Source organism: Talaromyces marneffei, chromosome 3 (genome assembly GCF_009556855.1).
Source record: "Talaromyces marneffei chromosome 3, complete sequence".
NCBI lineage: Eukaryota > Fungi > Ascomycota > Eurotiomycetes > Eurotiales > Trichocomaceae > Talaromyces > Talaromyces marneffei.
Window position 1 is genome coordinate 3441524 of NC_072350.1, and position 14122 is coordinate 3455645.

At 45.3% G+C, this 14122-nt stretch overlaps 5 protein-coding genes across 5 annotated transcripts; 4 read left to right on the top strand and 1 right to left on the bottom strand.

Moving 5' to 3' along the window:
- Positions 1-1019: 1019 nt before the first annotated feature.
- EYB26_004981 (uncharacterized protein) lies at positions 1020-2158 on the top strand (the record flags this gene model as incomplete). The annotated part of the gene is made up of 7 exons (XM_054264271.1): positions 1020-1079; positions 1150-1177; positions 1240-1254; positions 1306-1355; positions 1411-1430; positions 1495-2046; positions 2104-2158. The coding sequence occupies 7 exons, from the start codon at positions 1020-1022 to the stop codon at positions 2156-2158; spliced, it is 780 nt and encodes a 259-aa protein (XP_054120246.1).
- A 1043-nt stretch (positions 2159-3201) lies between these two features.
- EYB26_004982 (uncharacterized protein) lies at positions 3202-3921 on the top strand (the record flags this gene model as incomplete). The annotated part of the gene is made up of 2 exons (XM_054264272.1): positions 3202-3563; positions 3634-3664. 2 exons carry the CDS (start codon positions 3202-3204, stop codon positions 3662-3664), a joined length of 393 nt encoding a protein of 130 aa, XP_054120247.1.
- Positions 3922-4967: 1046 nt separating this feature from the next.
- Positions 4968-7147, top strand: EYB26_004983 (uncharacterized protein; the record flags this gene model as incomplete). Its single annotated transcript, XM_054264273.1, has 3 exons — positions 4968-6882; positions 6936-6971; positions 7035-7147. The coding sequence occupies 3 exons, from the start codon at positions 4968-4970 to the stop codon at positions 7145-7147; spliced, it is 2064 nt and encodes a 687-aa protein (XP_054120248.1).
- An 892-nt stretch (positions 7148-8039) lies between these two features.
- EYB26_004984 (uncharacterized protein) lies at positions 8040-10049 on the bottom strand (the record flags this gene model as incomplete). Its single annotated transcript, XM_054264274.1, has 3 exons — positions 8040-8100; positions 8178-9733; positions 9795-10049. The coding sequence occupies 3 exons, from the start codon at positions 10047-10049 to the stop codon at positions 8040-8042; spliced, it is 1872 nt and encodes a 623-aa protein (XP_054120249.1).
- A 577-nt stretch (positions 10050-10626) lies between these two features.
- Positions 10627-11416, top strand: EYB26_004985 (uncharacterized protein; the record flags this gene model as incomplete). The annotated part of the gene is made up of 5 exons (XM_054264275.1): positions 10627-10633; positions 10682-10866; positions 10915-10957; positions 11014-11207; positions 11315-11416. The coding sequence occupies 5 exons, from the start codon at positions 10627-10629 to the stop codon at positions 11414-11416; spliced, it is 531 nt and encodes a 176-aa protein (XP_054120250.1).
- Between the last annotated feature and the right edge of the window lie 2706 nt (positions 11417-14122).

Below are 14122 nucleotides of genomic sequence, written 5' to 3' on the forward strand. Positions count from 1 at the left end.
AGTTATGTTTTCTCATTGTTTATATGAAGATTCTCTTTCTTTTGTCTATGTTTGTGTATCACTTAAAGCCGGCGTTGACCGGATGTATCAGAGTACAGGGTGGCTCAGAGGTTGATATCCTCATTATGCAGAGCTCCATCTGTTGGTAGATGGTGACTGCACTTGTTTTTTATTGTCCTCTTGTCTGATTTCTTTCTCTTCTTTGCCCGTCCAAGACCATTCTGCCTGTTAACGGACCACAGCATCATGTCATCGATGTCTTCTCAGAACTCTTTCGGGCAATGTATTCATGTAGTGTAGATACCCAATTACAATGTTAATATTCATCGTTTCATTCTTGAGCATATCTAAACAGCCATTTTGTAGTTACGAAACCGAGTCATTCAAGACACTAGCCACAACGCCCGGGTAGCAGTGCCCCGCAAACCCCCAGCCACTACTGGTGCTGATCAGCCACACCTGGTGACGTCGCGGCGAAAGTTAAAAGAGGAGTCCCAAAGGAACAAACGAGCCACCTCAACGGTTACATCCTGGGCTAAATACTTCGTATCTTTGCTAAGCGATCATATTGTGTATATTGTGCTTGCTTTCAATTCACTTTGTTGCTCTTGTTGATTTATCTCTGGTACTACGACTTTCATAGTTTTCCTGGCTAGCCTGACGAATCTCAATCTCCTCCATAGAGTCAGACGAGGCGTATCGATGGATCGGCTTTAAAAAAGGTGAACAAACATCCTCAATATCCTATTTGCTAGATGGCTTTTCTGACTGTTAATATTCTTGCAAAAGTGCGACGACTACCTTTGCATCTGTAACCTGGGGGAGTTCTACATACTCACGCGACGTAACTATATCTACACCCACCGGCCGATATAGAGTCGATCTGTACCTTCATATCTGCCTATTTACCCAAAAGTCGACTACCCGGACTAAACTACCGTACATACTTTCCACACATACAACACTAGGCATTTAGTGACTCAGAAAACGACGCACCCGCTGTTTTCCAGGCCCGAACAATGCGCGAGAGCGGGCTCGGCAAACTTCAAAAAAGGATGATGGGGAGGTGGTCTGATACTGTATGTGGAGGACATCACGATATACTTTTATTGATGTTTTGTTGCTAATGGATGGATCGTTGATGGATAGCTGCATCCTGACGATGCGTATTTGAGCTGTAAGCGTTGCCCCGCAATTGACCGGTTTGATGCAGTAACTGATAGAATTTCGACGACATAGATCACGATGTGAGATGTAAGTTGCGCGCGATACAGCGATAATGGGATATTCGTCTGACTTGATTAGTGATGCGGGAGGATATTCAGACTTTGAGGAATGACTGGTTAACGGATAACGTGAGTACACTGAAATATTTGCCTCTTGTTATATGGTTATACTGATGGAGTGTAGGTCATCTCGTTCTGGGAAGAGTATGTCGACTCCCTCTTTCTCCGCTCCCTCATCACATCAACAAGTTCCCTAATGATACGGTAGATTCCTCGAACACGAATACCTCTCCAAGCTCGAACACGCAAACATCATCCTCCTCCGCCCAAGCATGTCCTTCATGCTCCTCCAAACCCACGACCCCCGTACGCTCCGCGATGCCCTCCCCGACTTCACAAAAGCCACTCACGTCTTCCTCCCCATAAATGACTGCCGCAACGTAACCGAAGCCGAAGGTGGGACCCACTGGTCCTTACTTGTAGTCTCAATCGTCGACCGGATCGCGTTCCACTATGACTCGCTCCCACCTGGAAATAGAATGGAAGCCGGCACAATCACCATGAAATTAGGCGTGTTACTGAACTGTCCGATCCGATTTGTGCATTTGGAGGATGCGCCGCAGCAGGAGAATAGTAGTGATTGTGGTGTGTTTGTGTGTTTGAATATGAGATGTTTGCTGCTGGATAGGATATTGCGTGCAAATTCCCATCAGAAAGTTAGTATGAGTCTGGCGGGGAAGAGGGTTGATGCGTCTGCTGGTCGGAGGGAAATGTTGAAAATTATCGAGGGGTTTAGGAAGGAGGGTGTTCGAAGAAGATCGTACGTCCTCCATTCTTGGTTGTTGCATATGGATTCTCACTGACTTGTGCTCCTCAGACAAAGCTCGAGCCCGTCTGAGCGACATTCTAGAAGTCCCCCACGCATTGCTTAGCGGATATTGTGTTGATCTTTTCTTCGACTGTCTGTTGTTTCCTGATTTCTTTCCATGAGCATGGCGTTTGGATTCGGTTGAAGTTATAATGATGAGGTGTAATGATTCAGATGATATACCAATAAAACCAGACCTGTAGTTACGGAGGGGGGCATTATGATAATATGAAAAACTGTTACGATATGACGGGGGCGCTCATCTTAGGCTCATGGAACAATATATACACCCAACCTGTGGGTAGAGTATATACGTACCGTAATCCTCTATCAATGCTTTTGTAAAGCATTGACTGTAGCCTTGGAATCTATGATACAAGATTCCAGCTTTTGAAAGGACAGCCCAGGCACGGTTTTGTTATCTAGGAATTAGATCTTATCGTCTCCCATTAGCCCTAATCGACACGCAGGCCTTGCCTATTTGGTATAGAGCACTAGCAGCCCTAAGCGGGGACCAAGGTCGGCCCTGAGATAATTGATCTTCGTATTACTAGAGAGCAAAAATGCCAAAATATCCTTTGATTCATAATAGCTTTGAAATCACTGTAAATCTGGATTTCGCAGATTGCGCAGTAGAAATCCAACGGAATCCGGATGAAAACCGTCCGAAACCCATGTCGGAGGAAAAAATAGACCAACGACAGGCTCTTTGGAGAATTCGGATGACCAGACTATATCTCTTTGAAAACTCGGTTTCCCTTTGCATGGTCGATGTTCGGATGGTTTGGCTTGAGTATTTCACAGGGCTTAATAATATATCGGTTGTTCTGAGGGCCGAGAGACCGAGGACAATCAACGTGTAGGGGAATTTGTATTAGCTTCTATACGGATCGTGTTTTTATTAGTTGGAGAAATCATATGTGTGGTTAAGGATTAATCAGCTCTTAGAAAGCAACCTGAAGCTATTGTTCTTTGTGATGCCGATATTGACATTTTGACATAGCTATCCCTGGGCCATATAAATACCTTGAGCTTTGATCGCCCGAATAAACCCATACAACTTGCAAAACATCTTCAAGCCTAAAACCAGACTGACATTCTTGTAAAATGACAACCAACATCCTACCCATCAAGCTCTACGGGGGAGTCCTCGGCCCCAACCCCCTGAAAGTAGGTCTGATCTTAACCGCTCTCAAACTACCCTTTGAGAGCATTATTATTCCTATGGATCAGTTGAAAAAGCCCGACTACGAAGCCCTCAACCCTAATGGCCGGCTCCCAACGATCCACGACCCAAACACCAACTTTACCATCTGGGAGAGTGGCGCTATCATCGAATACCTGATTGAACGATATGACACCGACGAGCCGCGCAAGTTCAGTTTCCCTCCTGGGAGCGCAGAAGCTCAACTTGCGCGATCCTTTCTCTACCTGCAGACAACGGGCCAAGGGCCATACTATGGGCAGGCGTATTGGTTCAAGAACTTCCATCACGAAAAGATTCCCTCCAATGTTGAGCGATACGTCACCGAAATCAAGCGCGTCACTGGCGTTCTCGACAAGTGGCTAGGCGAGCAAAAGGAAGCCCACAAAGACAACATTCAAGATGGCCCCTGGCTAGTGGGCAACAAGTTCTCATTCGCGGACGTCGCGTTCATCCCCTGGCAGAAGATCGCGCTGGCAAACCATGCTGAAGATGGATTTGATTTCAATACTTACCCGCATGCAAAGGATTGGTTTGAGCGTATGGCTGCAAAGGAGTCACTCAAAGCAGTGTTGGATACTTATGATGTTGAGATGGCCAAAAGGAGACAGGCAAAGAAATAACTGTATGCTCTCGTAGGGGTCCAAGAATTATCAGTGATGTATCACCATTTGATCTAGGTATTCTGTTCGCAATTACTACGTTATCTCGGTATAAATGGGTGATTTAATGATTGAATAATAGGTCGGTGTAAATTGAATTTAATCTGTTTGTCAATTGGAGAACATACCGGTAACTATACATATCGGCCGACATGCAGAGGTAAACATACGGATTATAAAGTTGGACAAGGCCTGCTTTTGAACGGAGTTGCGTACGTCTCATTGATTGTAATAATCAAATCAATTTTTCTGCTCAAATCAGAGGCACCGTGAATTCAAATGTTGATGAGAAACCCCACTGAGGTACAACTAAGTGAGGCCGGATGGGACATGTTGTTTTAGTGTATTGAACTAAAAAGCTTCATTTAATTAAGCGACCAATTGATAAAGCTTAGCAGGCTTAGCTAGCCGGTCGCAGTAGATGCGAGTTCCGAGATTAGACACGTCCAAGATGTCGTTTGTCTTGTTTTTACTGTCGTGTAGAACAGCAACCAGGCAAGGATCGGTGTATATCCAACACCCAAACATGCTTTCTGTTTCTTTACAGCAAATATCTTTGTTTAATGTATCTTCATCTACTGGGGCAGCATCAAGCATAATTCATTTTGTGCCTATTCCCAGATTGCATTCAGACTATCCTTCTTACCGGCAAGCTAGTTGATAGCGTTTGTTAGGGTTTCATCTACTAGAGCCGTATAGGAAGGAGTTATATAGGGACCTCTGATAAGTTCAGCCTGTAGGATACTCCTTATCAAAGCACCTCACTTTTGACTAGGATGATGATCGCTGTCAATATTGAGGCCGGAAAATATTTTCGTGTATAAATTGTGGTAATGTACCTATTCCGATTCTTTGTTATGTTCCCCCTTTTCTATCCTTCCTTTTGGCTTCAACAAGGTGGTTAATAACGGTATTGAACGGGATTGACGTTTCGCCAGCCGTTGCTTTTATAAGCGGTGATTAGGACCATTTCTGTCTTTCTACTTGTCCATTAGAAAACAACAAGCATGCTGTGGCAATACCTTTTGGTTCACACTTCGGTGTTCTCTGGCGCGTTGGCCGCGTCATTGAGCCATGTACTCCACGAGAAGAGAGATATCCCTTTGCCAGAAATCAAACAACGCATCGACGGTGACTCCATAATCCCTGTTCGAATTGGTCTGCGACAGAGCAATTTGCATACTGGCTATGAAAGACTTATGGAAGTCTCTCATCCTTCTTCGCAGAATTACGGAAAGCATCTGACTAAAGAAGAAGTTAATTCAATCTTCGCTCCAGTTGACGAGACTGTTGATATCGTCAAAAATTGGCTCCTCGGTACTGGTCTTTTTGGTGATGATGAAATCATGCATTATGAAAACAAAGGATGGCTCGCAATCAACATGCCTGCTAAGCATGCCGAGACCTTGCTGGGAACTCACTTCTACGAGCTTGAAAGCCCTAACGGTGATGTCCGAATTGGTTGCGAGGAATATTATCTTCCCGTACACGTTTCCAGCCATGTCGACTACATCAAGCCCGGAGTGAAGCTTTCTGCGCCCATGAGAAAGAGACAATTGAACCAGAAGCGTACCGTATCCGGCTCATCCCATTCAAGTCAACGCCATGTACCACACATAAAACCACCACACTTTCCTAGCTGGGCCCTTCCACCGGCAGCTAAGGGATTACCTCCTGATCTCCAGAACTGCGGTGTCAATATCACTCCTACCTGTATCAAGGCTATGTATCATCTTCCCACAGCAAAACACAGCCAGCCAGAAAATGCCATGGGTCTGTACGAAACCTATGATTCATTCTCCCAAGAGGATATAACTCTCTTCTTTGAGAACTATGCGACCAATGTTCCGAGTGGCACAAAACCCAATGTGATTTCCGTTGATGGAGGCACCGCACCTGTTGCACCAGCTGATGTGCGCAATGGTGGAGAGTCCGACATTGATCTTGATCTCGCTATTTCCCTAATTTACCCCCAGACCGTCACCGTGTATCAAGTAGATGATCTACCAAATTCCTCTGGCCAGACTGGAGAAGATGGTTTTCTCAACACTTTCCTTGACAGTGTGGATGGAAGTTATTGCGATTACTCGGCTTATGGTATCAAGGGTGACAGCCCTGGAATCGATGCATCTTATCCCGATTCTCTCGCAGGTGGCTACACGGGCAAAAGGGAATGTGGCACATACAACCTTACTCGAGTTGTTTCCATTTCCTACGGCGAGGCGGAGGTCTATTTCCCCAAAGCATACTTGGAGCGTCAATGCAATGAAATCTTGAAGCTCGGTCTGCAGGGTCACACTATTCTCGTTGCTAGCGGCGACTATGGTGTAGCCAGCTTTCCCGGCAGTAACAATGATGAATTTGGTTGTCTCAGCTCCGATACTCAGAACGGAACCATCTACAACCCCGACTATCCATCTGGATGTCCGTACATAACTGTAGTCGGCGCCACAAGATTATACCCCAGTGACACTGTTTACGACGCAGAATCAGCCATGCAAGTCAACTTGACTGCTTTCAACATTGCCACAGGAGCTGGCCCAACTGAACCACCATACGACTTCTTTGCGACTGGTGGTGGTTTCTCCAACTTTTTCGAACCGGCCTTTTTCCAGGCGGAAGCCGTTGCCGAGTATCTCAGGAAGGACTTGCCATACCAGAAATTGCCCTACTATGAGGTCAACGATGCTGCTTCCAACATAGGCGAGAATGGCGGTGTTTACAATCGCAAAGGCCGCGGATATCCAGATGTCTCTGCAAACGGCGCCTTCTTGCTAACGTTTGTGAATCAAACCCAAGGCACCTTCTTTGGTACCTCTCTGGCATCGCCTCTCTTTGGAGCTGTGGTTACTTTGCTTAATGAGGAGCGTACTGCGGTGGGCAAAGGACCGATTGGGTTTATTAATCCTGCGCTATATGCTAGTGAGTGACGTTGTCCCGATATTCAAATCGACACCGCTAACCGAACATGTTAGACCCATCTATCTTGAATGATATCACCAACGGCTCGAGTAAGTGTCCTCAAGAAAGATTGCTAATCTCCGTTTCGTTGTACTAATAACATCTACTTCCAGATCCCAACTGCGGCTCCGGGGGCTTCCAAGCATCCGAAGGATGGGACCCTGTAACCGGTCTTGGAACACCAAACTACCCTCGCATGTTGGAGTACTTCCTCAGTCTGCCATAGTTGCTAGTAAACCTTAGCATTGATTACCCGTGCTCAGCTGGTTTCATGGCCATTGGGTAGGCACCGAAACCACTGGATTATGACATTCCGGATGGCTCGAAAAGAATTTCCGTATACCTACTCAATTGTATATCTTTATGATTCAATAATAAGAGCTACCATGGTAATACATGAGCCATGTAGTACTATCAACTTTCATAAGAGGCAAACCTGAGATTCCTGCAATATCCAAAGAGGGTCATAGTTACCTAGTTAGGAAGTCCCTACCCGATTAGACGAATTGGCCGTATAAACCTATCGACCTTGTTTATTCTTCATACTGATTCAATATTGATGATTGAGAATGGTTTCATGCACAAGTTCCCAAGGTATGGATGTATTTCCCGAGCTGTATACAGTTTGTCAACATCGCAATAACTACAACACCAGCAGAACTTTTCTGAATAGTGTAGGTTCGCAAATAAAAGTTTGTATCGTTTAATCCAAGAAGTAATTTTAGCGCCAAGAGACACTGGATGAAAGTAATGCAGATTAGTGAACTTTAGTTGGATGCTTGGAGAAAAAGGAAAATTCGATCTGGTAGTCAAACTTGTTGGCTTTGATTCTATGCTACACAAACATCGAAAGAACAGAATCCATCATCCGCCAGACCTGTAATTGAAAATAGAATCATTCGCGAGGAAAAAGAATTGGTTATACAGTAGCATATCCCGACGCCAGCCAATGCCCTTCCCATAATGCCCCCCTATTGACCCGAAGTTGATTTTTATATGGAAAAAACAACGAAACATAATCTTGAAATAGATGGGAAGAGGGCCACCCATTGAATTTATCAAATGACATCCAGTTCAATAACTTGCACAGACTCTAAAGATCGCCACTGGAATCGCAATCATAGATCATCTTCTAGGAACTTATAGATAAATTTGAAGTCCGCTTTTCTTCGATTCATCCTAGGATAATAGTTAGAATATATTCATGAGATGACAGAGAAACTTGTAGAAATCACAAGTGACGCAACCGGACTTACCAAGTGCTCTCATAATCAAAAAATCGGTAGGTTCCTTGCTCAAATTCTTCCGTTATCATCTTTGGTTCCTCATGTCGTTGGAACCAAGTCTGGTAGAGTTTGTGGAATCGCCAGCTTTGGTTCTTCAATGACTTTGCGGCAAGATACTGTTGATATGTCCCCTGCTGATAGTAGAAAATGTAGAATAGAGTATCCGTGTCAATACGTCCCGTATCATACAATCGGTGATCGTCAAAGATCGGAAGAGGTTCTTGTGGGTAATAAAGCGGTGTGTTGTAGGGGTTTTGGGGCTTATAATGCCGTGGTTTTTCTGCATCTCCAGGTTCTGGACAAGAATTTAGTGAGGCTGCGAGAAGTCTTTGCACAGATGCCGACGAAATATTAGCCTCGCCACGAGTCTTTGTTGCTTCAAAAGATTGAATCAAGTCTTGCAGTCCCGGGGGCAAGTGATAAATTGACTCATCTTGAGCATTCGTCGTCGTCGTTGCTGCTGGAGTCGTTTCTTCTTTTGAAACGTTGCCATTCTCTATCTGAGAGGATGTTGCTTTAGAAGGAGCCGTTTCATGCTTCCCCGCTGCGGGTATGGGCAGATCTGGTGTTGCTGATACAGGCTTAACACTTGCTGCTTGTGTAGGTGCTGGAGATTCGGTCCGGGACGGCTTTTCAGTCGGCTCAGGCGTTGATACAACACGAGATGCCAGTTGTACTGAGGTGACGCCTGGGGAATATGTCGAGCCAGCCTTTGAGACAGGAAATGCCGATGAGGATGCCGGACTGGAACCAGGTGGGGGAGGCAACGGTGCAATACCGACGCCGCTTCGATCGCTCGCTGCAGCTGCCGCTGCAGCGGATGCATATTTTAGCGTTTCGCCTGGCAGTCGAGTCGGGAGAGGCGCTGGTTTCATAGGACTTGACGTCGTTGATGAAGTTGTTGCGGGATGGAGCGTGGCGAGTACAGGGAGCGGTGATTTGAGTTGCGTCGACGGTCTTCGTCCCGATACTGAATCAGCCTTCGGTTTCGTCCGTACCTCCTGTTCCTCGTCTGGTAGGGATTGTGTATCCTGCGAAGACACTCGGTCGTTATCGTGACCAATTCCAAACGCCGTTTCATCGTCGCCAAGATTTAAGTCGTCATAGAGCGTCTCATCCTCTCCAGAATAGTCTATATTATGACCATCTTCGACATAATATTTTATACTGTCCTTCAAGTCGACGACCTGCGATACCTCAACATTTCCATTTTGGAGCGACCGTAGTAGTAATTCGAGTTTGTTCACATGCCACTTATGTCGTTCGGTCACTCGCGATATGTCTGCTAAGCGATTGGCCTTTGTCACGTCCTTCTTCCCTTTCTTCAGTGATGCCTGAATCACTTCTTCCTCGGCCTCCATAGATTCGATTCTTTGTTGGAGCTCGTCAACCATATTCGACAGAAAATCGCAACATTCAGCTTTTTCTTTTTCTTTCGGATCGAGTCGGGAGGCAGCTGATAAGCCTTCTTTCGAGTACGCCTTGGTCTTCAAATCTTTCTCGACTGCCTTGAATTGTTCCATACACTGTTTTGTAGTTAGTCTCCTTGTTCCAGTTTGATGGTAGTTTATTGATAGAAAATCGCACGGTTTCAATAGCTCTTCTCTGCTCCAGCAGAGGTGTCTTATCCTTGACTTCATTGCCTGCAGCCCACGTCTTAATCTGATCTCGAAATCTTTGTAGTTTCTTGATTTCGCGTTTTAGATTCTCTTCTAATCTGTCCCGCTGCGTTGTGTTGTTCGCAACTTTAATCTTCTCGTAAATCCCTTCGAAGGTTGCCATGCCCTCGGCGACCTTCTTGAAGGTCTTTTCGATCTCTTGCTGGGTCTTTCGCGAGGTCATGGTTGCGGCATTCACTTGTGGTAGGCTTGATGCCGAGTTACTGACACGTGAGAGGAAAGGTCTTGACGGCGGAAAACGGGTCAGAAAGTTGCTCGCTGACCTGGAATAATTCGTACGAAGCTGCAATAGCAACTGTATCTCCGAGTAATCGAATGTGTAATGACACAAAGAGGTGTAGTTGTGCTGAGAGGAAGTCTGCAAAGGCTCGTCCATTCATTTGTTGGCAGGTGCAAGTGGACAAGCACTGGCCAATCAGAGTCGTTCTGCAGCTTAGCCCGCCTTTGTCCCAAGACCGAGTCAACTCCAATTCTTCCTCGATGTCAGAATACCTTGACAAACTCAAACAAACGATCGCTGCTTGCTTTGCTTGAATACAAACGCTGGTGGAACTGGCCATGGTTGATTTATATTGCCGGTGTGATTGTTGAAGGATTTTATTCAGCCGGCTTCTACCTGGTAACTACCAGTATGCCTCACTCTACCGTAGTAGGCCGCGATCGCCAATCCGTTGCAAGTTTGTACAATAGCTAACGGGCCATTCCTGCGAAGTTCTCATTTTATCTTGGATGATCCTACAATGAAAGGTATTTCCAATTCTTATTCTATTTACCTGCCCGCACTAAAGTGAATAGCCGTCTTACAACGCGTCAAGTCGGCGTCCGTCACCGTCGATAACCAGTTGATCTCATCTATTGGCCAAGGAATCCTTGTGTTTGCAGGCGTTGGAAAGGAAGACACCGAAAAAGATGTGGACATTCTGGCAGCACGGGTGCTGAAAGCCAAACTATGGCCGGATGAAACCAATTCGAAAACTTCTGTATGTTACCCTGCTGTTCGCATGAACTTGTATCTAATTTCCTTGTAGTGGAAACGGAATGTCCAGGATATCGGAGGCGAAGTCCTTTGTGGTTAGTAAACTCCCATCTACGGTTATATTGCAGATTATGACTGACTTTCCATTTAGTATCGCAATTCACATTGTACGGACACATCAAAAAAGGCAACAAGCCTGACTTCCACGCCGCCGCCGACCCCGAGACGGCCCGTCGTCTCTACGATCGCTTCGTCCAGAAAGTGGGCGAGTTATACAAATCCGAGCGTGTGAAAAATGGCGTCTTTCAAGCCATGATGGAAGTTGAACTCAAGAACGACGGTCCGGTGGGTCTATATTTCCGCAGTGAACATGGGAGCGATAGGACAATCTCGTGTTCTCCTTCCATGCAGCTCTTCATTTTTACTAGGGCATTAGCTGATCGATTTCCTAGGTCACGATTGAGATAACTACGGATCTGCCCAAATCTGACAACAGTAAGAATAACGGGGATACTGTGCAAACTCAGACCGATTCGGATGGGCGCAGAGTGTAATCTAAGCTTCCTGCTTCTCTTCTAGAGTGATTGAACGGGCTTCATGATTTACGACTATATATGCCTTCATAGAGATATACAGAGTAGGTTTCGGTGTCGGTCGGAGGGATACACCACATTTCGGGATGGCCCCAGTACCTTGACTTTCCTAGAGTTTGACTCTGGTGTACATATATGAATATCGATATAAAGAATATTAGAATAGATCTATATGCACGTGTAATCGATCATATACACCGCGTAAAACTAGAAGTGAAAATCATAAGTCATGCATATCAAAGAATATTCTGCCCATTGCTTTGATATTGTCGCTCAAGGCGAGTGTGCAGAGTCCTCTCGTAGCGCATCAAAGGCATAATCAGGCCCCGATCTCCAACATCCTGCTGTTCCTCATAAAGACGAAGAGTATACAGACTCTGTAGCGCTTCTGAAGCTGAGATGAGTGGAATGGCTTCATTCGACTCATCGTCTTGCTCATCTACATCTCCACTCGACAGAAACTGACTTAAAACAATTGAGTCGATATCTATGATTCCATCATTGACCTTTTCATCCGGACAATTCAAATATTGGTTGGTATCCATGATATCAATTATCCGATTTGTTTGCTTCAGATGTTGGAGACCAGCTGTAATATCTGTAATCAAATGTGCGTGATTGACTGTTACGGTTGCTCCGACTTCAAGTTCTTTTCTGAAATACTGCACAATTGTTTCATTGTCGACATCAATGTTCCAGGCAGTTATTGCCCAGCGAACTGCCATCAATATCGTCATTGTCACTGATGGATTAGAACCACGCCCAAACTCCACGTTGATGTATCGAAGCCATTCCCTTTTCCAGTAGATCTTCCACACATTGATAATACCCTCCAGCGGGTCGCATGGTGTTTCTGGACAGGCCGGAAGCAACATAACGAGAGTATTTTTCAACCTCATACTGACTTTTTGAGATGCAATTTGATGTGCAGAAAGTTTATCGACCAGTAGGACCACTTTTCGGCTTTCCATCTTGCTATCGAACCAGAGAAGCCATTCTTTGAAGATATCGCTTGTCATCCAGGCCTGCCTGTTACTCCTCCACAAACAGCCAAGATTCTCAATGTTGATGTTGGCTTTTGAGAAGGATCCAGGTCGTTCAGAAGAACCAATAAACAAAGGAGGCAGACGTTCTGAACCGTCAGAATTACAACAAAACAAAGCGCTTATTCTGGCTTGCTCCCTTCGGCGGCCAGGAATGACGCCGGCCGCCAGATTTCTTTCAGGCATCATCTTCCAGAATAAACCCGTCTCGTCACAGCTAAATATATCTCGAGGTGCGAACGTCCTTAAGATCTGACGAATCTGGGCTAATTGAACACCCGCATCTTCGGCCGAGTCCCCAGAATCGCCATGCTGTTTTTTGATCTTAATCTCTTGCCTTGCCTGAAAGCGCTCCAGCCAGCCATTACTGAATGACGGGATATCCTTCCCTGGATATATCGTTGGCCAATACTGCCTCGCTTTCTGACGAAGTATCTCCTGCGAAACAGCCAAATCTTGATTCTTAGCTCGTCGAATCCACTCCGACAATGTCGATTCCAGCTCCGGCCAATTCTCTGCACGAATCCGTTTACCATTCACGGCTTTCCCGTGCATCTCATCGAGAAATGCATATCTTGACGATAAAGTCCGAGATATGGTAGACATGTTGATCTTCTGATTGAATTTTTCTTCAAACCACTTGGCAAGATCCTTGTACTGCATTGTGGGATTTCTCTGGTGATGTTGTCGAAGAGCAGCCTTTTGCGAATTGAGGATGGCATTGCGATGATGCTTGTATAACGGTGGTGCCACCATCGTGTGTACTTGGTCGATTTATATAGCTACCTCTCTGGGGAACAGGCGGGAGCAAGTGTTGCACCTTATAACGCGGTGTTAAGAGAGTGTTTAGGTGGGCCAAATTCGCCCAGCAGGCTTCAGTTCACTAATAACGCGGGTTGCTAGTACGAATTAAAACACTAGTCCTGATTGGGTTAAATCGGGATAGGGCTAATAAGTTGTGCCTCAGGCAGCCAGAATTTCTAGCCTAAGTTTGATTAACATGAGGTCAAAGGAGCAGAAAAGTGAAGGGTACATTCGGTTGACAACACCATTGGATAATTGTAGAGTACTCTCTCTGGTTCCCAATATTTTCACTATTGCACCAACTATTGAGATTAGCCCTAACCTACTGGGTACCTAACTTGCTTAACAAATACAGCATGAAACTGCAGTGCATAGTTACATCGTGGAAGACCTATGTCGACCCTTCTGCTTACTTCTGCATAGCGATCCTCCAAACTGGAAGTCGATGGGGTTTATGAAAGACATATAGATCCGTGTACTCATAGGAAATATGTATGGCGAATCCGTGCTGTTTTTGGAATTAGGCTATTAGTTCAAAAATGTTCAAAAATAATTTCAATTAAAAAGGCTACGGCGCTAATAATTTGTGCAAATTTAATTTACCAACTCCGGCTGCGGGGCTGACGTGGAAACCTAAGGCATTAAGGCATGCAAAGAAAATGGAAGCTTCTTGAAGCTCATCGCTTTGTCGCCAATCCAATCGTAACTTGCTTGCTCTTCTTTCAATTACTTCATCTCCTACGGTCAATTGTCTCCTCTCTCGCATACATTCAATCTAAAACTTTCCTTGAAAAACGTTCAAGACTTCAAGTCTCTTCTC